The 27,708-nt window shown below is 39.2% G+C and overlaps 2 protein-coding genes across 2 annotated transcripts in view; one reads left to right on the top strand and one right to left on the bottom strand.

Annotated features, from left to right (window-relative positions):
• LOC577908 (DNA-directed RNA polymerase III subunit RPC2) overlaps positions 1-14,154 on the bottom strand; it is a 29,916-nt gene extending 15,762 nt beyond the window's left edge. Inside the window, exons 1-10 of the mRNA XM_030992806.1 lie at positions 13,955-14,154; positions 12,927-13,016; positions 12,381-12,445; positions 11,675-11,851; positions 10,533-10,742; positions 3,686-3,767; positions 2,366-2,515; positions 1,511-1,630; positions 557-694; positions 1-162 (exon numbers count right to left, since the gene is read on the bottom strand). Coding sequence (XP_030848666.1) covers positions 1-162; positions 557-694; positions 1,511-1,630; positions 2,366-2,515; positions 3,686-3,767; positions 10,533-10,742; positions 11,675-11,851; positions 12,381-12,445; positions 12,927-13,016; positions 13,955-14,074 — 1,314 coding nt within the window. The 5' untranslated portion in view covers positions 14,075-14,154. The remainder of the gene's footprint in view (positions 163-556; positions 695-1,510; positions 1,631-2,365; positions 2,516-3,685; positions 3,768-10,532; positions 10,743-11,674; positions 11,852-12,380; positions 12,446-12,926; positions 13,017-13,954) is intronic.
• LOC763223 lies at positions 14,135-23,807 on the top strand. The gene is made up of 8 exons (XM_011670288.2): positions 14,135-14,298; positions 15,796-16,017; positions 16,395-16,528; positions 17,659-17,931; positions 18,478-19,252; positions 20,111-20,299; positions 21,598-21,814; positions 22,957-23,807. The coding sequence occupies exons 1-8, from the start codon at positions 14,242-14,244 to the stop codon at positions 23,469-23,471; spliced, it is 2,382 nt and encodes a 793-aa protein (XP_011668590.1). The 5' UTR covers positions 14,135-14,241; the 3' UTR covers positions 23,472-23,807.
• The last annotated feature ends 3,901 nt before the right edge of the window (positions 23,808-27,708 follow it).

Here is a 27,708-nt window from a genome sequence, read left to right as displayed (position 1 = left end):
CGTGGATATCGCTGTGATGAGTCCGTTTGTAATCTGGTCTTGTCTCATATACTTGACGATATCAAACTGAGCAGCTCTGGGTCTGGGAATGTTCTGATCAGCATACTTCTTGAGTTCAGAGTTGAACTTCTTGAAGAGATCCTCAAAGAGAAGTGCAATAAGCTGTCAAATTGATGAAAAATAAACAAATTATGATCAAAGGGGAAGTCCACCCTGATATCAAGTAGGTCTTAGTAAAAAGCAGATAAATGAGGGGAACAGGTCAGCGAAAGTTTAAGCAAAATCTGATTAAAATAGGAAATGTATTCATTTTTGAAGGTGGGATCAATTGAACTCAAATTGGCAACTCTGAGACGAATCTTGCAAGGTCCTCTTTAATTTGATCATACTTGGTTACACTATCAAGTTACCTATAATGGCTATGTTCTTATTCAGTCATGTCCCTACCTTGTGAAAAAGGGGTACTCAATCACAATCCCCACTAGACACACAAAACCTGTACCTGGTTTCATTGCAAGACACAGCAGCATATTCTGTCCTAAATATTTGCTCTTACCTGGCCTGCCAGCTCCAATCTCTTGTTGCCATAGTAATCCCTATCATCCACCTTGACTGCATCACCTTGGGCTTCTATCACTCTCCTCACCATCAGCGCCAGGTAGATGCTCTTGGCTCGGAAATTGAACTGCACGACCTGTGGATCCATAAATAAAAGGACATTTAAAGCCTTTCTCCACTAGTTTGGCCAGGAGGGATTAGACCTCACTGAATGGTCACTGACAGGTGGTTATCTCATCAAATCAGCTCTGAATTAACATTAGAAAAAGGGGACCATGGGGACCAATGGTCACCTCTTCGGCATTGTTTGCTATATAGAGGGCACAAGTAGCTATAAGTAGTGCAGTGGGGCTTTAAAGGCACAGTATTTTACTGACATCGCTTCCACTGCTGACATGTATTTTTAATTGCGCAATCTTTCGGTGCAGGTGTACATAGAGAATGCAGTTTCAGGTTCCTGTACCCAAGCGCATATCATCAGTTGGTGATGCATTGTGGGACGTGGTTGTAGACACATCAGGACATTGTGAGTAGCAGAAGGTAGTATCTGTAAATCTAAAGATGATTCTTGACTTGATTGTTGTCCACAGTACTGAAGCAGACTGTTTTTATTGTTTTATTTTTTGAGAAAAGAAAAATGAATAGGGTCTGCATCATACCTGGTCGTAAAGAATCTGTTTTTTCTACAATGCTATTACAGTTTTGTTTTTTTAAATGGATGTACATAAATAATTAGATAGATAAATAAATAAATAAATACAAATGTATAGATAAGTAAATCCAATGAATGAATGAATAAATAAATGAAAAAGCAAATAAATTAATAAATAAATGACAAAGTTTTTTTTTAAATTTAAAAAATGATAAGGTGAGAAATTGAAAAACAAATTTCTTCTATATGGACACATAAATGGCGGAGATCTAGAACGGTAGAAGTCTAGGAGTTACTTACAGGTATATGGGCAAGGATGGTAGTAGCTAGTAGTTCCCTTGCTTCATCAACCTTGGACTTCTTAGAGCCTCCTCCCCACATCCTCCTCTGACGCACTTTCATTCCCATGTACTTCAGAGCCTAGGTAAAAAAAAAAAATCATATCAATTATTACTTTATTATTTTCCTTTCTTCTTTTATTGTTTCTTTTTCTCCCCATTGTTTTCTCTTCCTCTTTATTATTACTTCTCACTCAGTCACCCTGTTTTCCCCTTGCTATCTTCACTTTCCCTTTTTTACCTTCATCTTCTTTTTCTTTCTCTCTGCTTTTATATAAACATGGGTATCTCCTTTATATCTCTGGTTATGCACATGTATTGTTATTATACCTACTTTTATACAACTATTTCATCTCTTTCTCTTTCTCCCTCCCTTCCTCACATAATTTCTTCTCTGGCTTTGACATTCATCTATCTCTTTATATCTCTTTCTCTCATTGCCATTTTATCTGTCTGTGTGTCCAACTTGCTGTCTTCCTCTCCCTTTCTCTACCTGTCTATCTCATTGTCTCTCTCTCTCTCTCTCTTTCTTTCTCTCACTGCCATACTGTCTGTCTATCTTGTAGTCTTCTCCCCCCCCCCCCCCCCTCACCCCCTTCTCTCTCCCTTTCTATGTCTGTCTGTCTATCTATTTATCTCTCCCTCTCTCTGACTCTCTGTCTCGCTCTCTCTCTCTCTCTCTCTCTCTCTCTTGCTCCTTCCCTCATTCTTTCTAGTCTGTCTCTCTCTCCCTCTCTGTCTATACCTCTCTTGCTCTCACTCCCTCTCTTGCTCTCATTCCCTCTCTCTCTCTCTCTCTCTCTCTCTCTTCACTCACCTGTAGTTGTGTGTAGACCTGTATTTTATGGCATTCCTCCAGGTTTGAAGCAAAGCTGACCATCGTAGATTCCTCTGTCCCGATGGTCTGGACAATCTCCTGGTCACTCTCCATCCCCATGGCCTTGAAGATCACCACAATCGGAATGTCCTGATAGTGGTCAAGCAAACAAACAAAAGAACAAACAATGAAACAAATGAAGAAATAAACAAATACTACAATTTTTTTTTTTTACAATTCCCTCGAGCTTGTAAGGAGTTGGGACCTGTTTCATAAAAAAAAAAATTCAATAACAAGTTACGATATCTTTTTTAAGCTACTGAAATCATGGCATCTGATTGGCTGAGAGCAAATTTGTCTTAGAAATTTAGCATTTGTTATTGATAGAGCCCTGCTTGTAAGTGTCGGCTTGCATGGTGATGTAGATATACAGTAGGCTTGTGGGTGCACCATGTGAGAGAGAGGGAGGATTGAGGAGTCCTGAAAAGGCCTCTATGTAATCTTTCTTGAGGGTTTGTTAGTCCTGAAAAGGACTGTTGGTGTAGACTTGAAAAAGACTGTTGGTTATCTTTCTTAGCTTACACCAACAGTCCTTTTCAGGACTAACAAACCCTCAAGAAAGATTACTGAGATTCCTTTTTAGGACTCCTCAATCCTCCCTCTCTCTCACATGGTGCACCCGCAAGCTTACTGTATATTTAATTTGTTGTTTTGTTGCATATAATGTATAATTTATATATTAATGCTGTAAATTGAAGGGGGACCATCCTAGATATATGTATTACTGACTCAATAAATATTCTCTGATATTTTACTTTGAGGAATATGTCAAGCTGCTGTTAATTGTTTGCAGATAGTATAGAATGCTGCCTCTAGACTTGTGTACCATATGTGTACCATGTGTGTACCATGTGTGTATCTTGTGCAATCTACCAAACACAAAGTAGCAACTCTAGGCCCGTTTTCATCAGCTCGAGTTTGCCAAATAATCCGCTATTTTCAGACTCTAGATATTATCCCGAAGCTTAAAATTGCGTTTTCACCAGACCAATACGCTCATCACAAACTAGCTCTGATGCAAATTAGCCCCCTTTTTCCCAAATATTTTGGAAACAACACAAAAAATTTCCCTGGATATTTTCCAAACAAATATCCAGCTAATTGCAACTGAGAGCTGATGAAAACGCAAATTAACTGGTTAATTTGCGATCAGGATAGTTAAAATAGCTGATGAGGACAGGCCTCATGTGACGTAACTTGCAAGCTCCCATCCCATTTGCTCTGTACTAAATACTTTTAAGAATAAGCCACGAATCTTACCTCTGTGAAGGTGTTGTGCTTCAAGTAATGCTTGCCCTTCTTCACGATCACAACCGTTCTACTCTTCCTCTCATGGGTGGAACTGAAGAAGAACAAAAAATATCATGAATCAACTATTTGAGAATTTAATCATTTTGTGAAAAGGGGGTCTTCAACTACTATGCCTACCTCACACACAACACATGTACCTGTTTTCATCATCAAACAATCAAAAACTTATAATAGTTCGATCATTCAATTATGTCACTATATTTGTTTGTGAAAAAGGGGTCATTATTTATCATGTCTAATCCCTATACAATCCAAGTACCTGGTTACATTCTACAAAACAATCCCATTTTTGAAGAGTCACTGGTATACAAATGTTTGTATTTCAAGAATCAACTGCTCTAGTATTTTAACAGTATTTCATTGTCATCTGAAAACGGGGGTCATAAACTACAATACCCACAGGGCACACACATCCACAAAACCCATACATGGTAATACACTAGATTAAACATCAATTCAGTTTTAGCATTTTATATCACTAGTATAGCCTGTATCTGTAATATTATATGCCAGGGTGTTGTTTTTTTTTTTTAGGGGGGGGGGGGGGGATTTTGTATTTTGTCTTGTCCAAATTATAAGGGTCACTTCCTTTCTAGTTGCTACCTACCAAGCAACTTTTATATTGTTATACCAATGTATAATTCTATGTATGTACTTAACCCGTTCAACTCGGGACCCGAGATTTCTCGGGTCCCGAGGTACGTACTCACAAACGGGAACCGAGATTTCTCGGGTCCGAGCAAGGGCTTCTTTTATTGCAGAAAAGTACATCTATTCACCTTCTAAATACAATATAAACTACCTGTATACAAACCTTGAACCTTTGGCTACATGCATCTCATTTTTTACCGACTGTAGATGCGTAATTTTTGTTTTATTACAAGTTTAGCATGAGAATGCACGAGTCCTCTTTCAGGATATTCGTATAGAACACATGCAAGTCAGTTTACGTTATTTTCATAGATTTTCGGATTCGCTGCTGCTAGCTAGCTGGGTCTACTATGCCTAGGACTGTGTAAGCCGGACATAATGATTTTGCAAGCAGCGAATTCCACACTCGCTCTGGATACCTTTGTACTCGGCACGCGCGGATACACCGTTCAATGCATGAGCCTTGGCCTTATATGGTCATTGACGCCTATTCATGGTAACGGGCCGATTATTGAAAAGCTTATAGTATATTACAGTCTCGTTCGACCTAGCGCTCTCAGTTCAGTTTACTCATGCGTACGTATACAGGGTACCGGGCCGACCTATTATTGGGGAGATTAGCTAGTCTCGATAAAGTCCATCCCATTGTTTCGTTTCAAGGTTGTCGGCTATTATTTACTTATCGTGCTATAAAGTGTCGGAGTTTTACTATTTAGTTCAGCTTTTTGATTTTCATGATAGTTGGTTGCACAAATTAGTTCTCAATTATTTGCTTATAACTGCTCTTTATCTATGTAAGATAGTTTCTCAAAATGTCTCGTCATCGGAGAAAGCCTATTTTTAGCGTTGAAGATGCTCGAGAAGCGATCCTTGACTCGGACTCAGAAAATGAATATGATACAAATGGACTTATCAAGCGAAGAAGAGTATTCATCGGACGTAGAAATGAAGAATATGAAACAACGACATTCGATGATATTTTCATAAGTTATCTATAAAGCCTGTCGTCTCAAAAGTTTTGACTCCACAGCTATCTTTTACGTCATTGTATTTACATGACAATACGCTTTTCATGTTATCAACTTGACCAATTTAGCGAATCATTCATGTATGGACCTCCTCTTTTATGAAAGGCTTATCCAGGCTCCCTCAGCTGCCCCACGCTAAGGGGGAACAAAATAATGTAAAGAAGTAACTACTCTGGAAGATTGCCGTTTTGAAAGAAGAGGATGTAGGCGTAAATAGGTCAATTTACATTACAATACAAACAACCACTCTAACTTTACGAGGGCATGTAACAGTTTTAGAGCAGGTTGAAGTAAAATATCTTGATCAACCTAAAGCCGGTCTTGGCTTGAGCGGGCATATGAAATGTTCAAATGTTATGTTCTGAAAAACGACCCCTTACTCTTCCTCTCTCTCCCTACGGAATATTACTCTTGTCTTGAGCAACCCCGGGGGTAAAGCCACGAATATGAGACTTTTCCCGGGCAAAGATGCTACCATTGTTGAAAAAAATGCAAGGCAACATAAAACAAGTTTTCTGGCAATGAAGAAAAGCGAGTGCAAGATGAAGAAAATAATTATTATTATTATTACTATTTTATTACAATATTGTAAGCATCATCTTCATCATCATCATCATCATCATCATTATCATTATCATGTATGCATGTACATGCCATCTACAGAACTGATCATGAAATGAGGATAATCTAAGTTTTATTCACACGATAGGTTGAACAAGGACACAGATGGAGACGAAGACAAATAAAGTGAATTATCACGTTGTTTGCACTTCTTTCTTTATTGTTCCGTAATATAATGAATTACTATATTTTTAATATCATTTATTTTCGAATAAATAAAAGACTACCAATACTACTGCGATTAACTCCTTATTAGCCGCACCCTTTCAAAAAACAAAAAACAAACACAACAACGCGATACGGAAATAAAATACTCTGAAGCACAATTCCAATTTCACGAAATTCCTGACGTATTCAGAGAGGGAAGGGGGAGGATAGAGACAGACAGACAGAGACAGACAGAGAAAGATAGATAAATAGATAGAAAGAGAGAGAGAGATGATTGTGATGAATTATGATTTTGTTCTAATCTCTGTCATTTATTTATCTCTTTCCATTACATACAAAACAAATAAAATATGCGTACAATGATATTTAATGATATTTGTCTCTCCGGTCACCCCCCCCCCCCCCCCCCAACTCTGATTTTTTTTTTTCTTCTTTATTTTGTCTCCTTTTTGTTTGATTATATCTTTTTGCTAAAGTATAATGTCCGACGTATAATATCAAGGATATGTTATAATAATTAATCTCAAGGAAGGGATGATGTCGGCATACATGCAAATGGCGGAATAGACAACATTATGAAGATGAAGATGGAAAACGACATAGACAGAGAGACAGACGGACAGGGAGAGAGAGAGAGAGAGAGAGGGGGGGGGGGGGGGGGGGGGGGGGGCGGGGGGAGATAGAAAGTTGGACGTAGTCTGTACTGTATTTATTACTATGATATTTTTCTCACCGACCCCCCCCCCCCCCCCTCAAGCTCACATTTTTTCTTTCCATTTTTTTGTTTTTGTTTTGTTTATATCTTTGGGCTAAAGTATAATATCCGACGTATAATAGTACCGTCAATATAGCATAATAAATAATTTGTGTATCAATCAGTTTGATGCAACAGGGATTTACAATCAAAAGTTTTACTTGGTATAATTGTTGTTCGGTAATGTTCTTCTCATTTCGACATTATCAGCCGCTCGTTCTCTATTTCGTTTCCTATAGTAAATATAAGATATAATGTGTACATCATCAGGGATAATTACGTTATAATAATTAATCTCAAGGAAGAGATGCTGCCGGCGTACAGGCAAATGGAGGAATAGAAAACATTATAAAAAAGATGAAGATGGAAAACGACATTGCCAGATAGACAGAAAGACAGAGAGAGAGAGAGGGGGGCAAAGAGAGAGAGAGAGAGAGAACGAGGGAGAGAGAGAGAGAGAGAGAGAAAGGGGAGGGGAAAGCTAGGGGGCGGGAGAGATAGAAAGTTGGACGTAGTCCGTACTGTATTTATTTATATAATATTTGTCTCTCTGATCACCCCCCCCCCCCAGCTCCGATTTTTTTTTACCCTTTATAGTTTGCCCTTTTTTTTCTTCATCATATAGATATCTTTTCACTGAAGTATAATGTCCGACGTATAATAGTATTGTAAATATAGCATTTTAAACATTTTTTTTATATCAATAAATTTGATGCAACAGAAATTTTCATTCAAAAGTTTTACTTTGGAAATATAATTATTGTTCAGTAATATTCTTTCCATTTCGACATTTTCAGCCGCTCGTTCTCTATTTCGTTTCCTATAATAAATATAAGGTATAATGTGTACATCATCAGGGATAATTACGTTATAATAATTAATCTCAAGGAAGAGATGATGTCGGCATACAAGCAAACGGAGGAATAGAAAACATTTAATAAAAAAAGATGAAGATGGAAAACGACATTGCCAGATAAACAGAGAGACATATAGAGGGAGAGAGAGAGAGAGAGAGAGAGGGGGAAATAGAAAGAGAAAGAGAGAACGAGCGAGAGAGAGAGAGAGAGAGAGAAAGGGGGGGGGGGGAAGGGGGCGAGAGAGATAGAAAGTTGGACGTAGTCCGTACTGTATTTATTTATATGATATTTGTCTCTCCGATCATCCTCCCCCCCCACCCCAGCTCCGATTTTTGTCGCCTTTAGTCTGTCCTATTTGTTATCATATACATGTAGATATCTTTTCGCTGAAGTATAATGTCCGACGTATAATAGTATAGTCAATATAGCATAATAAACAGTGTTTATATCAATTTGTTGCAACAGAGATTTTCATTCAAAAGTTTTACTTTGGAAATATAATTATTCGCATTTAGACATTATCAGCCGCTCCGGCGTTTTTCACTTCGCTCGCTATAATAAATATAAGGTATAATAAAGTGTGTACATCATCATTATTTCATAATAATCTATCTCAAAAAAGGAATGTTGCCGGCATACAAGCAAACGGCAGAACAAAATTGGCAGATAGACAGAGAAAGCGACCGAGTGAGAGATAGAGGGAGAGAGAGAGACACATAAGCAGAGAGAAAGAGAGAGAGAAACAATCATTTCTTATAATTATCTATTTGTCTGTGACATTTTATCTTTATCACATATTCTTGTCCATTCCTTTATCGTGCATGATTGTTGTCTTTGAATGAGTGTTTCAGATAGGGGTAAAGTCTGGCTTTACGTTATATGATTTTTATTTATGAGAATGTCGGAACGGGCCCATTTAAAAATTTAAAAAACAGCAACGACAACTGCAATAACAACAAGACCCTTCCCTCCCCAAAAACAACATAAAGCAGGGTTATACATGAATACAAAGTCAGTTCATTGTTGTTGTTGTTGTTGTTTGGTATTATCGGCGTTTCATTCTTTTTTTAAGAATATTTACGCCTTTCACTTTATTAATTTTTTTCTTCTATTTTTTGGTACTATTTGTAAATTCATACTCTTCTCTTTTTGTTGTTGATAATATAATCTCAGATCTGTCATCCAATTATTCAATTATATCCTTACCTTACTTCCGCTCTTTAGAGTTTATAGCCATGACAACGACCCGTACCCTCAGCAGCGTTCATTGTTCCTCTTACGTAACTCAGCTGTGGGAACATGCATGGGCCAAAGAACAGCAAAGACAAAGCTCTTTTCGCACATTCTATATAGGTCCCAAATACTTGCAGACATTTCTGTGTCGGTTTTATTTGTATTTATACTTTGTCAATACATATACTTACAAACTACAATTGTCAAAATTTGGCAATATATTCATACATATTGATATTTATATGGCATAAACATGCTCAAAGCGCTTTACATAAGTAAATAAAACAAACTAATTATTTTGCTCTCCAAATGGCACATCGGTATAGTCTTTACTGTATTTATTTATTATTATTCTATTTTGTCTCTCCTTTCACCCCAACCCTCCCCCATTCTGGATTCTTCTTTAGTTTCATTTTATCATGTCTATATCTTTTCGCTATAGTATAATGTCCGACAAAATAATATTATAACCGTCAATTTAGGCTGGTAAATTATTTCATATGAATATGATGCAACAGAGATTTACATTCAAATCCTTAATTTCTTATAAATTGTGTATTTTTCTCATAAAATTGAGTATCTAAATAAAAAGAGAAAAAAGAAGAACAAAATAAGAATGAGGCGAAGAAGAAGAAGAAAAGATAACGAAGAAGAAAACCCTACGAAAGAGCTGAAAGAACTGAGAGGCTTGGAGCACAGCAGAGAACGGCCGTGCAACGTGTTCTCGACATGACAAGACCAGATTGGCAAATGATCTGCGCATGCGCTAGGTTCCCGTTAGTCGAAGCCTCTGGCCGCTTGAACGCACACGCATTGTGGCGCGCGCTGAGCGGTCTCACGGTACGGCGTGTTCGATTTTTAATCTCGTTTGTGAGGTGGCTATCAGGCTGAATAATGCCGAGCTGAACGGGTTAAGTTTTTGATTGCTCTGGTGAAATGAAATTGAATTGAATCAAATTGAACTTCTGTAAATCTCTGTGTATAAGGTACACTTTTTTTCCGTCAGCAAAAATCAAAAGTCGGGGGTGCGCCTTATACACAGGTACAGGATATTTTGAGTCCTCAAATTGCTACTTTTTAGTGGTTTTCAAAAATCTCTGTAGCCTCAAAAAGACTTTGTGTGGCTTTTTGTTAACCAGATCAGAATGGCTCTTTTTTCAGTGTTCAAAAATACTTTCATTTTATTACGAGGCACAGTTGAAATGCTTGTGAACTAAGTAAGACCTAGTAATAATGTTGTTTTTAGAAACTAAAGATGACAGAATTTATTTTTTTTCAAAAATTTTTTTTTCCACAATTTTTTTCCCTAATTTATTTTTTTTGTCTTCAAAATAGGGATGCGCCTTATGCACAGCTGCGCCTTATACACAGAGATTTACGGTATCAAGTTATCTGTAAAATGGATAAGCACTGTTCAACTGTGATCCTATTTTGTGAAAAACGGGTCATCAATCCCTATGCCCAGTACACACAAAAACCCTTACCTGGTTACATTGCAGGACACGATACCCTTCCGATCCACCTCCACTATCATCCTATTCTTGGAGAGCTGCTCCTGAATGAGGATGACCTTCTCCGTTCCCCTGACGATGAAGTAGCCTCCGGGGTCAAGGGGGCATTCGTTGAGCTTGGCCAGTTCGGCCGGAGACTTGCCGGTCAGCACGCAGTTGGAGCTCCGCAGCATGATGGGCATCCTTGAGAGACAATCATAAGAAGTGAATGTTAACATGTTGACCACTGAATTCTCTCATTCAGATAGACTTACTACAGGAACTACCTGGCTCTCGTAGGCAAAGGGTTAAAGTGACTCAGTATCTTTGTCTCAGATTCTGAAACAAAATCCTTGATTTAGCTCATGCTGCAATCATAATTATAAACCTTTAGGTCAGTCTGGAATCCCATGACTTTTACAAGTTGATCGCCTGTCTGATTATCAAGGTATTTATGATTGGAAATCGAAATTTCAAAAACTGTTTTTCCCAATGGTTTTTATAACACTACAGTCAGTCTATTGGGGAAAATGAGTATGGTAAAACCGGACACCCAAGATTTTTTACTTTTTTGAGGCATTTCAAGTCTACATGATCATTTTGAAGCGCAATTTTTTCAGGGCTTCAATATTACACCATATCAGATTTGGTATCAATTGTTAAACAATGCCTTTAATTCTCATACAGAAGCCATCCAGTCTCATAGTTAGAATTCTTTCATCAAGTGATACCTGTGGTCCCACAAGAAAATACTCAAACTTGAGGGTGAGGGACATTCGATATATATGATGAGAATTCCATGAGGTGGTAGGCTAGGGCACAGTGCATTACACAAGACCTGTCTGTCTTATGGGTAATTCTAGGTATGAGGATGCAATAATATGCTTGGAAATCATTTTACAATCTCACTCCAATATTTAAGTCTTTACTCAGAGCCACAAATATGTGTGGGTACCATATGTAGCAGAGACACCAAAAATGTCATAAAGTGGGTCCCTAATTCATGGAATTACCCTTAGTGGAGTCCAATTCTGGTGACTTACAACACCTGCCATTGAGTATAAAATACCTGAACAGTTTAAAATTACCCATGAAACCCCACTACTATACGTCTTTAAGTTTCAGATCTCTCATACCTTCCTATCGGCAGGTTATTTCTGATGACCCTCTGCTGCCCTCTAGTATATTCGATGTCGACCGTGATGGGGGCGGAGTAGGTCATGTCACGCAGACGACACTCGTGGGGTGAGGTCGGCTTGGTGATATTGAAGCTCTCCTCGACGTCAGGGCTCCCAACGTAAATATTCAGATACCTGAGCAGGAGATAAAGTAGAGATTATTTATAAACTGACAAATTCAGTAGTCGTCAAAGATTACAACTAATTATTATTGTCCAGGTACCTCTGGCAATTCATAATAATGATTATTGTTATTATCATTATCATTATCATTATCATTATAATTAATATTATTATTATTATGATTATCATTATCATAATCATTATCATTAATAATCTTATCATTATCATTATTGTTCTTTTGATTATTATTAATACTACTATTACTATTTATTTAGACATTTTTATTAATAAGGTTTTGCAGAAAGAATAGAAAGGAGCGGAAAATAGGAAAGAAAGAAATAAAAGTAGAAAAAGAAGGGAAAGAGCAGTACCTACTCAACCATGGATATCATTTTCTCAAAAATACCTTTTTTGTTCATCTGTTAATTTGTTAAATCTGTTTAATAGTTGTGTGTGCTTTGGGTGACTCTGTAATTGGTATATTTTATTTATGATCAATACAAATTTAAAGTAAAAAGAAACCAGGTTTGACTGTACTTACTTCATGTAGAATGTTTGATCAGCATCACTAGTAATCTTCTCATTTGCTATCATGATCTTCTTGATCTGTTCATGGGGGAAGAAAAAAAAGAACAAATAATGAAAATATCTAAAGCACAGCAATCAGCAAAAATGCTACCTTCTAGGTATTGAAACACATGCTAATTAATACGGTTTTATTTCAATAAAAGCCTCATGTGTTGCCATCTTCAGAGTTTTGTTGAGGATGCACTTGTTTTCAGAAGACTTGGGATAGTTTTTATTCGTTATTATTATCATTATAATTATTATTATTCTTTACTTTCCGCTATATTTATTTATTCACTGTATTATTATTAGTAGTAGTATCCTCATTATCATCATCTCCTTCTTCTTCTTCTTCATCATTATCATCATCATCATCATCATCATCATCATTATTTTCATTTATTCATTTGAGGAAAAAAGAAAAACTACGGGTAAATTGGGGAGGGGGGGGGGGCGGACTACCCCCATGCATCCCAGTGGGATTTTTCCTTTCTAAAGCTCCACCTGTTACAGTACTTACCTCTACATTGATGAAGTAGTTGAAGGAGTCGATGTGCTGACGGACCAATCCGCGCACCTTGAGGAAGGCCGGCAGAAGCTTCCACTTATCCTGCAAATCAAAGAAAAAATATCATTTGCCTTAAAACTAAAACAACAACAACAAAATAGAGGAGATAGATTAAAGTTATTCCATTGATTTGTCTCCCTCTAGCTCTGCCTCATTCTTGTCTTTTCCTAGTTTACCTTGCTCTTTTCTTCTCCCTCTCCCTCTTTTTTCTCCTTCTCCTTCCTCCATCTTCCACTCTTTATTCTTCTTCATTTTATTCCCTGCTTCTCCACATATTCTCTCCCCTTCTTGTTTCTCCTCTTCCCCTTCCTCCAGCTCCTTCAACCGCATCTCAATCTTTTTATTAACTAATCGTAATATTCTTCCACTGGTCTAGACTAGCAGTAGGGGCGCTGGTCTGAGAATAAGGATCGTCTTCATAAACGAGGATCATCTCTGTTAACGCAGACCGATGCGTCGATCCTCAAAAATAAGGATCGTCTGCACTTTTGCAGACGTTTCATATTTTTATTCGGCACATTGCATTGGCGATGCAAAAAACGGATTCACCAAAGATTTTCTTGATGCATTTTACATTGACTTTGTACAGAGACCTTCACATTATTTATGAGCAATAAATCCTTGGGAAGATGGACAACCCATAAAAGTAGACGGTCAACTAGGGTCATTTTCCCCTGCCCCTGGCCCTGGCCTGGGGAATCCAAATTTGGCATTGCCAGCAGGCGGTTCTGTAACCAGAAACCCGCAGAACTCCGATGGAAAAAAAACGTCGGCATTTTGTCCGCGTTTATGAGGATATCTTCATTTATGAGGACAATCCTCATTCTCGGACCAGCGCCAGCACCCCTACTGTTCTTCTGTTCATGTTTCTTCTCTATCTTCTTGCCACAGCCTAATTAATTGATAACACTAAATCGAATACGTGGGACAATGCTAATTTCAACTGAGAAAAGCCCAATTATTGAATATTTCTTTCTCACCTTAACAGCTTTTATTGGAGCAGACAGCAACTCCTTGTCAATCTCCATCGCTTCGTCATTCTCGACGTCTTTTTCTTCATCTTTCACATTCTTTTCTCTCGATTTCGAACGGGAAGACATTGCTGTTTCGTTTCAGTCCCACACACGTGTTTTTGTGTTGACGTGTTAGTCTCCTTTCAGACGCGCCTCTTGCAATTAATTATACGCGGCGAAGAATTTATTTTGACTCGACTGGCTGAAAGATTCTGTACGAAATTCCACTTTTCATAGTGCTCTATGGTCTGGAGATGGCTAATTTCAAATGTGAATGCGAGACACTTGATCCTCAGAATACTATCCTGAAGGTAAGGTATTGTCAGAGCCATGAAAATGATGACAAAATCGGGTCACTGCATTCTCACTTTTTAAATATTCTGGAGGAGGACATCGGGCTTTAGCCCATCGGCTAGTCCGCTGTGCCCGGCGTCTGGACAGGCCCGCTTGGCGCGGTATGACTAGATGACTGAGCTGTGACTGAGCTTCAATCCTTCATCATATTCATAATCTATGTCAATTGTCATGTATGTAATGATTGATGTTACTCTGATATACTGCAGAGCATTTAATATATTCTAAGGATAAACTTTGAGTTTGAGATACAATTTTCATTTAGATCTAGAGGTCTACCTCTGTTTATTTTGAAGTTGAAATGCGATGATTGAATGATCATGTATTGTTGAGCAGGATGAGAGATTATGATACGAAGGACGAAAGGATCAATGTATTTTCAATTTCGATTTTCAAATCAAGATGAGACTAACAAAGTTGATAGAAATAAAGACTTGATAAAGACTTATTTGTAAGAAAGTCCCTTGGATAGGATGTTAAATGGAGGCCCAGTGTAGAGCAGATTCAGTACCTTTGCACGTATAAGAGTAGGGGGAAACCCCGCCCCGGTGTAGTGGTCCACCTGCACACACCCCAGTATAGTACGATAATACTCTGTTAAGAGGTAGATCTAGACTATGTAGGGTCTACTCAAAATGGAAGAAGAAAGTGAAAGTGAAGAATGACATGAGTCGAAACCAGAGTTACTCAGTTTAGTCAGTTAGACAGAAATAACAGTCTGGTAATTTGAGAAATTCTTTAATAAAACTGACATTTACACTGAGCATTTACAGTTACACTCCAAAAACCAGTGTAATTTTTGGTGATGAAAAAAACAAAAACAGACAGTCTAGAGGCAGATGCAGAGGTGAGTTTTTCAAATTGGGATTTTCGTCATACTCATAGATATTTGCTTGTGTGAGATAAACAGAATGCACTTTACTCTAAATGCAGGTATTTCTCATTCGAATTAAGGTAAACTCTTTGTAGAACATAAAAAGGAAACACCCTCCCCCCAAATGGAGACTGTCTGACAAATAGGCTACCAAAAACCTTGACAAAAGTTTGTGACACTAAGAAAGAGTCTCCCAAATGGAACACAATCTTCCACTTACTGTTGGTCATGCACCTCTACTGCTTGTTGGACTTGAAGCTATACTATCATATCATATCGAGGGGTCAGTGACACAAAGACGTAACTCCCTTTTGGCCATTTTGAGAAAAAGTGGTTTATGTGTCACTTAGCACTTGAGCCTTAAGGAGTTACATGTAAGTCTATGTTTCACTAGCCATTGACTTCAATGGGGTGTTGGGTGGAGTTAAGTCTTTGTGTTTCCTGGAAAGCCCATATTTTTCTAAACATTTTTATATCAAATACTGGTACTCATTTTGGCAAAATATGGAGTTCCGTCTTTGTGTCACTGACCCCTCGATATTCAGTTTTCTATTTCTATTCCATTGTCCTACTCATCCAGGACTACTTGCCGACGGGATACGACTACAGGCTGTGTCTCTTCGAAGCTCCAGAAGACAATTCCGAGAACTTCAAGGCCAGTTTTCGGATCAAGCTGTCGACACGTGACAAGGTGGAGGCCTGGTTCAAGGCCCTGCAGGAGAAGTCAGCTACGACGTGGAGAGTGAGGAAGACCTACCCCTGCAATCATGGCATTGGAGCTAGGAATAAGAATATATTCAGGGTATGACTGTTCACTTTTACTTAACCTCCATTTGATTTGGAATTTTAAGAATTTTCTTCTTCTATCAATTCCTACTGCTCCCTTTCTTTGTCCGACCTCCCCTTCCACCCCCTCCCCTCCATCCCCTCCACCTTGATTTTTTCTTCCTCTTCTCCTGCTTCTTTTTTTCTTCTCCTTTTTTTCTTCTTCTCCTGCTTCTTCTTTTTCTTCTTCTTCTTCTCCTCCTCCTTCTTCTTCTTAATAATCTCCTCTTTCTCCTCCTTTTCCTCCTCTTTCTCCTCCTTCTCCTCCTTCTCTTTCTTCTTTCTTTTTTTCTTCTTCTTTCATGATAGATGAAATGGGATTGATATTTTCCTGCATTTTTCCTTTCCTTTTAGTTGGACTACGGCTGCCATCATAACACTCGTCCCAAACCCAAAGGTGAACCTAGGAAATCCTCCAAGCACACATCATGCAGTGCTACAGTTTACCTCGTAGTAAAGAGACAAGCCGACGAGAGAGGAAGAGTCAGGTATCTATAAAATCAATAGAGTTTATCCAATCCTCTTGTAGTCCTGGACACTGTTTCATAAAACTTGTTATAAAAAACAAGTTACAATAACTGTTATAAGCTACTGAAGTCGTGGCATTTGGTTGGCTGAGAGCAAATTTGCCATAGAAATGTAGCATTTGATAATGAAAACAAGTTTTATGAAATAGGGCCCTGATGTGGTACCCTTTTTCCCTAGGGATTCAGTCACATATCTTTTCGGAAAGGAATTTTTTTAAAGGGCGAAATTGATCCCCATCACTTCTTTAAAATGGCCACAAGTTTTTGTATTGTTATGTTGTACTAATTGTTGTAATGTCACTGAAAATAATAGACATGGGTATAAGTTTTTGTTTAAAAGTTGAAAAAATAACCAACTTTTATTGAACCTTCAATATATGTTGCCAATTTAATATTTGTTTTCGTTGGCATCAAACTTAGCAGTCATGTACCAAAAATGAACCACAATCTTATTTTGATGATGGATATAACATGAGAAATTCAGGCAGCTACATTACTAAGTTGAGCTTACCAATTTGTTTTCATTTTGATTTTACCTAATCTAGTCGGTCAGCAGACCCGCACATTCGCATGGGCTACCTCACGAGGTGCACGATCAACAACTCCTACAACCATGCTCATATTCTTTTTATGACGTAGATAACAATTAGAAATTCAGGCCACATCATTACTACGTTCAGCTTCTCTCTCTCTCTCTCTCTCTCTCTAAGTGTCATATTGATTAACTTTGGCGATTATGTTGTTCCACAACCCTTAGTTTCTCGCCTTCTCTATTAGTGCCACTCCCAGTTCTTTCACTCCTCTCTCTTCCAACAATATCTGCAGACTGTCTATCCAAAGTATCCTCCTTCTTTCCCTACTCCTCCTTCCCACATTTTTCCCTGTCAAAGCAAGATTCTCTAGGCCTTCTTTACGTGTAATGTGACCCATGAAATTGGTGCACGATCAACAACTCCCACAATTGTAGGAACATCAGATGTTGCTGTCACGTACCAAAAAAAGGACCATGAGAAATTCAGACAGCAGAGATACTATGTTAAAATATTAAACCAATATAATTATAATTCTGACTAATTTTTCACATTATCTAGTCGGTCATCAGACCCGCACATTCGGATGGGCTACCTCACGAGGTGCACGATCAACAACTCCCACAACCACGCCATTAGGAGCGCAGAGGCGATGCGCAGACGTGACGTCTCTCAGGAGACCCGTGGCAGGCTCCTGAAGCTCTACGAGGAAGGGTATAAGCCCTCAGCGGCCCTGGAGGCTCTGAAGCTACGACTGCAGGAAGAATACGGGTCGGACTACGCTCAGAAGTCAGCGGATAGATCGGTGTGCCCCGATGTTCAGTACTGCTTTAGGTAGGATGTCACCAGGGCCCCATTTCACGAAACTTGTCATCAGTGACAAATTACATTTTTGTTATAGGCTAGTAAAATCCTTGCTTCTGATTGGTTATCAGCAGATTTGTCACTGATTTTTTTCATTTGTCATTGAAAAAAGTTTTGTGAAATGGAGTCCAGAACTTTTCTGGAATTGTTAAGCCTTGTTCAGATATGATGCGGCAATACCATGTCTTTAAAAAAAAATGATGACATAAAAAAAAAATTGCTATCGGAATTCCACCATTTTGTGGCATCAATTTGTGTGTACCTTGATCACTTGGTATCTTGGTTAATCTGCAACAGTTTCTTGCTCCTTAAAGTTTCTCTGTAAATTCAACTCTATCTTGTAGGATTTTCCTCATATTCTTATTATTCTCAGGAGATTTAGTCGCAATTAAGTCATACTGATTCCATTAGAATATATGTTTGCCGGTGCATGTAACAGGTTTTCTTATCAAGGTTAAGTCTTTTCATACATTGGATTGATTCAAAGAATGACCTGGAATTGTTTTTCTTCTTCAGGTTGTACTACTCCCTGTACAAGCAAGATACCCCTAAAAAGATACGAAAGACTCTTCTAAAAGCGATTGAAACAAAGTTGCGACTCAACGACATCAACGACAACTACTTCAAGATGGCTACCACAGGGGAAGGTCATGCCGTCGTCGTGATCTGCTCCGCCTCCATGCAGCGAGTTCACGAGTTCTGGCCGACCAGCAAAGAGCTGTGCTACCTGGACACGTTCGAAGGTCTGGAGAGGCAGAACTGGAGGGTCACTGTCCTCCTGACACCGAGCCCCATCGGGGAACTTCCTCTAGGGATTCTGATGTCTTCCTCAGGGTCTTCGGAAACACTGTCTCTAGGGCTGCAGCTCCTGCATAAGCTGTTGCCGAAGTTCTCCTACTACGAGCGCGGACATAGCGGACCGAGCGTGGTGATCACCAGAGAGGATGCGGAAGAGCAATTGACCCTGCATAAGGTGTACCCGACAGCGGAACTGCTCGTCAACCCTCAGGCTCTCATCCAATCCGCAAAGGACTGGTTGTGGAATCCGGTGAACAGTGTCAGCAAGGCTGATCGCCAGGAGCTTCTGCGACATCTCAGGGCCGTCATCGAGGCGAGGACGCCAGACGATCTGAACTCCATCTATGAGCTTGCGAGACAGGATGCGGAGAATCGGACGCATCTTGACTTTGTGGAGTTCCTGGACAATCTTTACGAGCGCAGGGAGATGTGGTCACTGGCCCTCAAGAGTAGTCCTGCTTTGTTGAACAACCGTGTCTTAGGGACTGTCAAGGTAGGCATGTTAGGATTTTAGGGTTCTCAACAGTGCCTGACACAACAGACCAGTTCATGGTTAGCACATGTCCCAAATTACCCCGAATATCAACAGATCTTCCAAACATGAAGAGGTCCCGCTTTGTACATTTTTGAATAATCACTCCTACAGCGATGGAGATGCTACATATAAATAGCCTTTGTTTCCCCTTTTCAAAGAATACTTCCACCTGTGTATCATCGAGTGCATAAATGAGTAATGACTACATAACTTTCAATAGCACGTATCCAGTATTTTGTCTCTGTGTATTTCAAAATTTGGTCTGCAATGACCTGTTTCTACTCATGCTCGAACTGCAACTGTGAACTGGCTTATTGGTGCTAATACTAAGTGTTCGGGGGGGAGGGGGGGTTCAGGAAAATCAATTAAATTTAATTCAATTCCAGGTTTTCATTTCAATTAAATGCACTTTTAGGTACAAATTGTACAAGTTTTCTCTTGTTTGTAATTCTAAACAAATAATTTGTTCTTCTATCACTAAATGAAGGCTTGTTGATTCTTAATCTATGTAATATTGTGTTGTATATTTTTTTTAATCCATTAATATTCTCGATTTCATTATAAACTGCTCAATTTAAAGACTAACCTACCCTAATTACTTCTGATCTTAAATGTAATCATAATGAAATGTTGTACTAATGCGCTTACTTTAGTTTATTTCATAATGTGTAATGGTTTGATTGTAGCACATTCTTATTCCTATATTTATGTATCAGTGGAGTGTTTCTCAAAGACTAAGATCGACTCTCAATATGATACATAAAGATATGAATAACAATGTGCTACAATCAAATCATTTATCATGGAAATGCGCAGGTACCCATGGAGAAGATTCTGCAGAAGGTCAAAGGTTACAACATCCTGCGGTTGGTTGATGACCTGCTGAACCGGCTCGGTCCGTACTACGAGCGCAAGCTCATTGACGCAGGAAACAACGGGTCGGAACGAGTGACCTTTGCATCGTATCCGACGGACCTGCTCGGCCCAGAAACCACAGTGAAGAAGGTGAGGCGATCGATGCTCTAAAACTTTATGCGATGCTCTAATGACATCCCTGTGACTCATTGTATTCCTCGGAGGGTATTTTATTCAATGATTTAAAGCCCTGCATCATGCCAAATTGCAATAAAATGACTCGGTTTTAAACAGTGTTAAAGGTTCATGCCAAATTGAATTAGTGGCGAATCAAGGGTTAAATACTGCAAATTTTATCTAGGAGTTAATTGATTAATTTTTCTTGAAATAGAGACGGTATCCTGAAACCAGATAATTTATGAAATGGAGCTGTTGTGAACTGTTCACAATGCGCAATCATTTTACAGTAAGAAATTTTTACTTGAAAAAATGAATCTTCTGTTTCATTTCTTTGGTTGCATGAATGCTTCACCATATCTAGATTATTTGCAAAACTCTCCAAATTTTTAGGTTTTGTGAGCATTCAACTGCAATATCTGTCTTGTTTGGTTGTCTAGTTGGGTTTGAATTTTGTTACAACTTACCTTTATCTGCTCATGCGCAGATGTTAACTATCAGTCAGGACTTTTGTTACTAACAGCCAAGTTTCAATTCACTTTATACAGTTAATTTATGTCTTTTAGTTGATGCCTTCAATAATAGGGGTTGATTATTACGTCACAAATTTATGGCCCTGGTATTGTCAGAGTTAACTGGATTTCTGTAGAGGTGTCGAGGTTGAGTGGATACGTCAGGGGACTGTGGATCACAAGGTCCGCGGCTTGAGTCCCGCCGCAGCACTAATCTCCTTTGGCAAGACAATAATCTACATTTGCCACACTCGACCCAGGTGGTGTAAATGGGTACCTGGCAGGAATTAATTCTTCGAAATGCTAGAGCGCCTTAATGGCAGCCATGCTAAAGCTGGGTTAATAATTTCCAAAGCTCTTTGGAAGCTCATAGTGACGTGATAATGTGATATGCGCTATACAAGAACCAAATATTATTGTTATTATTATTCAATTCAATTCAAATGAGGTTTTATTCAAGCTTTGTCAAAAAGTCCAAAGATTAAAAAATGCAAGTTTACATCAAACATACAATCATATAAAAAAGTATTCAAAAACATATATATATATATATATATATATATATATAAAGAAAACATAGCAAATGGGAAAAATGTTTACTTCAAAACATCAAAGCAGTAACAACAACATCAACAAAAAAAGATACCCCAAAAATACAAGCTATAAATTATTGCTTGCAAAAATGAATAAATATTTACATCAAAACAAATACAATGTATACAGATATGTGAACTAAAATTAACCCCATTTTGCCTGTAGGTGAACGAGATAGACTACGAGGTCCTCGTTGACACGTCGGATGGTCAGAACCTAACCTGCTTTCACATCAACATGGAGCATGGACTGTGCAGCTGTCACGATGAACAGGGGCGTATCCCCTGTCTTCACCAGATGGCCGTGTTCAAGAAGTTTGGAAAGAACAGCGGGACCTTCTTCCCGACCGAGCTTAGGTCCTTGTTCACCAAAATCGCTACAGGTACGTTGCTTGTCATTTAAAAGTAATATGAACCATTCTTCTACAATTTCAATTTAAATTCCATTTAAATTTAAATTTAAGTTTATTCATGTTTCCAACAAAAAAAATTCAAATTAATTATAAGCATTAGGGGTCCACTAAAAAGCAATGCTTGTACAAGTGTGAACACCTCAAATGATACTTAGGAATAATGAGTAATTAAATTAACAAGTCAGTAACTACAAAAGGAAATACAAAATAGGGGGAAAATGAAGATGTCGACAGAGACGAGAGCGGGACAGGTCAATACTTACATGACAAAGATAGAAGAACACGGTCATGATACAAAGAGTAGACAATGCCAAAATGAAGTGAGAGATTGGGGATACAGAAAACAAGTACAGTAAGTGATAGGATGATACAATTTATGGTTTACAATCCTGTGGTTTCAGTTTGATAGCTTAAGTAATGGTGGATTTTTATAGAATTTCTAACTTATATAGGCCATTTGTACCCGGCTAGGGGATACAGTACTACGCTTTGCGTTGACTTGTTATTATCAAAACCAAATTATTATCAGGGTGGACTTCCACTTAAAGCCCATTTTAGGATCATGTTCTTGTTACCATCGTAAGACCAGAACTATTTGCGTGAAGGAAATTAGGGATGTGCAACACGCTTGATAACTCATTTACTTAGCTGAGCCAAATGCTAAGTAAAATACTGACTGAATTCAAGGCTGAGATTGAATACCAGCACAGGTATTCATGCTTTTTACATCAGGGGGGTGTTTAACAAAGATCCTAAGTCAAATTTAATTAACTCGAAGTTGGACTTAAAAAATTATGGAGAGCCATTTGTAGCCTGAAATAATATATATTCAAAAGTGAAAATTCAAGTAGTTTAGACATAAAATAATAACGATTTGAATCAACATTTTATGCCTTTTAAATTAACTTTTACAAAATAATTTCATAGATGCTAATAGCTTTTCATAATTTTTAAGTCCAACTTAGATATAAGTTCAACTTAGGATCTTTGTGAAACTCCCCCTAGAACACTGTACTAAGAACATTGAAATTCAGTGAGTCCTTTGTGAGTCCTTTACATGATTATTACATCAGAAGACAGTACAGTGGATGGTTTTCCTTCTTTGTTGACAGGTAAAGAGACGCAGGATGACGTCTGGTACCAGCCATTGACTGTGAGCAGGGAGGTTCAGATCACATCCGATGGCAAGCAAGAACTGCCTCTTGAGGACATCAAAGTGCAGGAGGCCATGATGGAACTGTCCGCTGTCCTGGAACAGCAAGCCGCCTCAAGGATGATCAATGACAGCAGCGATGACGACGAAGGAAGGATGGAAGAAACAGTGGGGTACGTACCCCGCGAAGCACATCAACAGCTGCAGGAGGTCTTTGCTGATTTGGAAAAGAGGCTGCTTGATGATCCAGTGGCCTTTGAAGGACCCGTCCGAGCCTTTGCAAAGAACTACCTGGAGGCTGTTCAACAGGGAAGGTTGGCTTCGGCAGTGGGTTCCTTTGGCCAGAGCAGGAGTGTCACTGGGAGCAAGATCAAAAGGACAGGTGAAGATTTGGCTCCAGACACGTCCCATCTGCATGTCATTGCGGAGACAGAGGAAGTCCATCGCAGGAAGATGGCTGTGAAACGTTCATGACCACAGAGTCCGGCAGTGGGTTCCTTAGGTCAGAACAGGATTGTCGCTGGTAGCAAGATCAAAAGGACAGGTGAAGACGTGGCTCCAGACACGTCCCATCTGCATGTCATTGCGGAGACAGAGGAAGTCCATCGCAGGAAGATGGCTGTGAAACGTTCATGACCACAGAGTCCGGCAGTGGGTTCCTTAGGTCAGAACAGGATTGTCGCTGGTAGCAAGATCAAAAGGACAGGTGAAGACGTGGCTCCAGACACGTCCCATCCGCATGTCATTGCAGAGACAGAGGAAGTCCATCGCAGAAAGATGGCTGTGAAAGGTTCATGACCGCTGAATCCGGAACATGTCGTGTATCAGGACTATTGACCAGGAGCTATTAAGGGAACATCCCATTTGCTTGATATGTGAAACAGGGTATGAAGGTAGAGCTTAAGGCTGAAGACTTGTGATGGAAAAGCAGCATCCTGAAGCAGTGGCAGCATCACATCGGGATGTCATTGCAGAGTTGATTGAGCTCCACAGTTACGAAAGTCGAAAGCTGAAAAATTGTATTGCAGTCCTAAGGGTGTTCCGGCCCCTACATCATAGGGTATTGTGTCAGTTGGATGTCAGCACAGAGCTGAATTGTAAACCCGTTCTTAGCGTGTAGTCCAGACTCCACAGCTGAAGAGTTGTGGTAACATTGTCCAGTAGCTAGGGCGTTGCAGGATCATCAAAGAGTTGGTCGTGGTCTATCACAGGAACTCCAAGAAAATCTTAAGGATGGGGCCTGAAGCTGAAGATTTGTCCAGCAGTTGGGGCAGCATCACATTTGAATTTCTTTCTGTATGGAGGAAACAGACATTACAAAAACCTTTCATTAAAAATATACCCCACCACTATAGCACAGGAACCAATGTAATTCAGGTAAGGTATGACGACCCCCTTTTGTTTCTCTTGTTAAAACTTGGACAGAACCTTGCAGCTCTGCGTGAGAGATTATGGTATTGGACTCTATATTGGACGCTGTACTCTAATACATAATAGTTTAAACAAACTCTTACCGGGGCTCTGCCTGAAAGGAAATGAGGAGTAGGAAATATACATTTTACTTGTTTTATTGATATTTTCATGTCCAAAAGTCACTCATAATTTAGATGAAGACCGTAATGAAAGCTTGTAATGTTATGACCCAGAGAAATATTACACTGAAATCTATTTATTCCAGTGGTCATATCTCGGCCAATACTTCACCTATTTAATTGGTTTTCAACATTTGGACAGTATTTGTTATGCTATTTTGGAAAATGAAGAAAAAATTGAGAAATTCCAAAAATAGAATTTTGATGATGTCACACTTCACCACTCTATAGAGTGCCAGATTAATATTTTAAAGGTTGATTTTATACAATCTAACTACATTTTTGTATACAGATATTATTTTTTAGGCAATTACTACACTTTAAAACCACCCATTGGAAGCAATTTACCAATGGATGAATAAGGAAAACAACTACCAGTAGTCTTTCTTTGAAGTGGTTTTGTAAAACATGATATTTGATAGGATTCTAAGACTGTAAATGTGTCATGTATTGCTTGTTTCGAGCCAGAAGCTCATTATGCAATTGTAGTTTATACTTGGAAAATACATTTCAATGAGTGATTTTAAAGGCCAATGTTTTGATGCAGTTCATGATTGTATTTGTGTGTGTGTGTGTGTGTGTGCCACATATTTCAAGAGGATGCAACTGAAGTAAATGATTGAACTAAAATGTTGTGCCACTAAGCAAATTGAAAGAGTTTGCGGAAGTATGTTTCATTACGTTTCATTTGGACTTATAGGGAGAAATGAAGTGGCTAGAGAGAGAGAGAGAGATAGAGAAGGGAGAGGGAGTTTGAGATGCAAAGAAGAATAGGTTTTGAGAGAGGCTGAGAAAGAGAGGGAGAGAGAGAGAGGGTCGAAGGGGGTATACAGGAAGAGAGAGTTTGAGGATGAAGGAAGTAGAGAGAAGAGCTGAAGAAATAAGAGGCAAGATTTGTAGAGGAACTGGTTTTGAGAGAGATGGAAAGAGAGTCAGGGAGAAGGATGGAGGGGAGGGGATATGAAGGAGGAGATATTTTGAGGATGAGGAAAGTAGAGAGAAAGAGAGTTGATCTGGAGAAAGCAAAGATGAACAGGATTTGAGAGAGAGGGGGATATGGAGGAGAGATTTTGAGGATGAGGGAACTAGAGAGAGGAGCTGGAGAAAGAAGAGGGTAGATGCAAAGAGAGAGAGAGAGAGAGATGTAAGGAACATGTTTGAGAGAGATGGATACCGAGAGAGGGATAAATATAAAGAGAGAGAAGGAGAGATGTAAGAAGATAGAGGTAGAACAAATTCAAGAGGAAGAGAGGAACCAAGAGAGAGAGAGAGGGGGGGGGGGGGGGGAGATGTAAGGGAAGACAAAATAGAAGTACAGCCAAGGTGGAGAAGATGGAGTATGGTTTTAGAGAGGGGGGGGGGGGTGAGGCGGTGGCGGCCAAGCCTACAACCCGACAGTACAAGGGCATTTCAAGACAGAAATACTAGCACAAATTTCTATTAAATTGTTTAATTCTCGATCGGCACCGATCAGATCAGTATAAGGGGATTTACTCTGCCTCACTGAGTTTAAATACACTGATCGACTTTAATTATCATAGCAAATTAAAGAGAAATATAGGCTTATTATATAGGGGCAGGAGGGGAGGTATCCATAACCATCTAGATCTCGTTAAAGGGAATTAAATGTTTCAAATTCGCCTCGTTTGGGAGAGGGCCAGTTCGCGATGCCGCGATGTCGATCTAATGCCCACCTAACCGACCAGATTTCGGGAAATCCCCGAAGTCTTGCGCATGCGCATTTGCTGCAGCTTATTAAAACATGGATGGGCTGAATACATCGAGCACATCTGAGATTTCGGATGATCAGAAGAAATCTACTACAGTGGCTGATCCAGAGGATTATCATGCTTCTCATCTCTATGGCTTCGTTGAGCAGAAGATAGACGTAAGAAGTTTCAGACTTCCATAGTGTTAAAATGTGTGTGGTCTAATGTTTGTGTGTTGATGATGCGAGACTTCTACATGTACTTCTACTTCTATGTTAATACTCATCAACGCCTGTTCAGCATCTAGATGAGGGTAAAGCATAGAGTTGTTATATACATCTCTATATGCTATACAGTTCCTGAAAAGGGAACTAAATTGTTTCAAGAGCCACCTTGAACTGCTCCAAAGAAGGGAGTTCAACGATGATTTGAGGTAGCCCGTCCCGGCCAGTCCTCAAGTGTCCTGGGAATTAAATAACTAAATTTGTAAGTGTCCATTGAAGAGCCTAGTCTCATATATCGTTGTTGTTGACTCCTCCTTGTAGTTCGCTCCCTCAGTTTGATGTAATCCGGTATTGGTATCGCAAATTTTGTTATTCGCTATTTTGTAGAACATTGACAAACGTGCCCGTTTTCTTCTTTCTTCAAGAGTTGGGAGATTAAGTTGTTCTCGCATGGATGTTACACTGGCATCACGCTGGTAGTTACAAATGAAACGAAGTGCATGTCTAGTAAGTGAGTGAGAATTAGAGTGAGATCCTATTTTTATTGTATGACTACGACTCAGTCCGAGTTCTCTGACCGGGATTGTATCACGAGAAAGTCATTGACCCATTGAGCACTTCAATTTTTTTAATTTTTTTTTACTCAACAGTTTCAGTTGTCGCCTAAAATGATCATTCTAAACAGCTAAACATTCAATCTTTTGAATGCATAATTTGTCTGGAATTGTGAACCTTGTATATCCAATGCAGAATGTCAATTGTGCCCTTTCGATTTCACTTTGTTTTTTAGACTGATCTGCCAGACTACTTCACACCCTGGTCAGACCTCGCCCATCAAACAGAGTCCCTGGTGCAGGGAGGTACACTCAGGAAACACGTTCAAAAGGTGACTAATTGTAGATAGGTCGCAAGGAGGCGAGTTGGCTCAGTCGGTAAAGCGTCCGCCTGTCGAACCAAAGATCCCGGGTTCGACTCCCACCCACGCGGATGACTGAAGCCTGTGTTGTGTTATAACGTGCCCCTTCCCTTGTTCATAGACGCGGGTAATGTTAAATGGAAAACACTCTGTCCCTCGGATAGGACGTTAAATGGAGGCCCTGTGTAGAGAAGAGTCACTACCTTTGCACGTTAAGAACCCACTGCACTATTCGTATAAGAGTAGGGGGAAACCCCGGTGAAGTGGTCC

This window comes from Strongylocentrotus purpuratus, unplaced genomic scaffold (assembly GCF_000002235.5).
Source record: "Strongylocentrotus purpuratus isolate Spur 01 unplaced genomic scaffold, Spur_5.0 spur5_scaffold_20, whole genome shotgun sequence".
NCBI lineage: Eukaryota > Metazoa > Echinodermata > Echinoidea > Camarodonta > Strongylocentrotidae > Strongylocentrotus > Strongylocentrotus purpuratus.
This window is presented reverse-complemented; position numbering and strand designations above follow the sequence as displayed.

What these genes read in the sequence shown, in the direction of transcription:
- LOC763223 (XM_011670288.2), top strand. Translation starts at nt 14,242, where the DNA reads ATGGCTAATTTCAAATGTGAATGCGAGACACTTGATCCTCAGAATACT. An exon ending in GGAATAAGAATATATTCAGG is followed by an intron (nt 16,018 to 16,394) that starts GTATGACTGTTC and finishes CTTTCCTTTTAG; the next exon opens with TTGGACTACGGCTGCCATCA. An exon ending in CAGAAACCACAGTGAAGAAG is followed by an intron (nt 20,300 to 21,597) that starts GTGAGGCGATCG and finishes TTTTGCCTGTAG; the next exon opens with GTGAACGAGATAGACTACGA.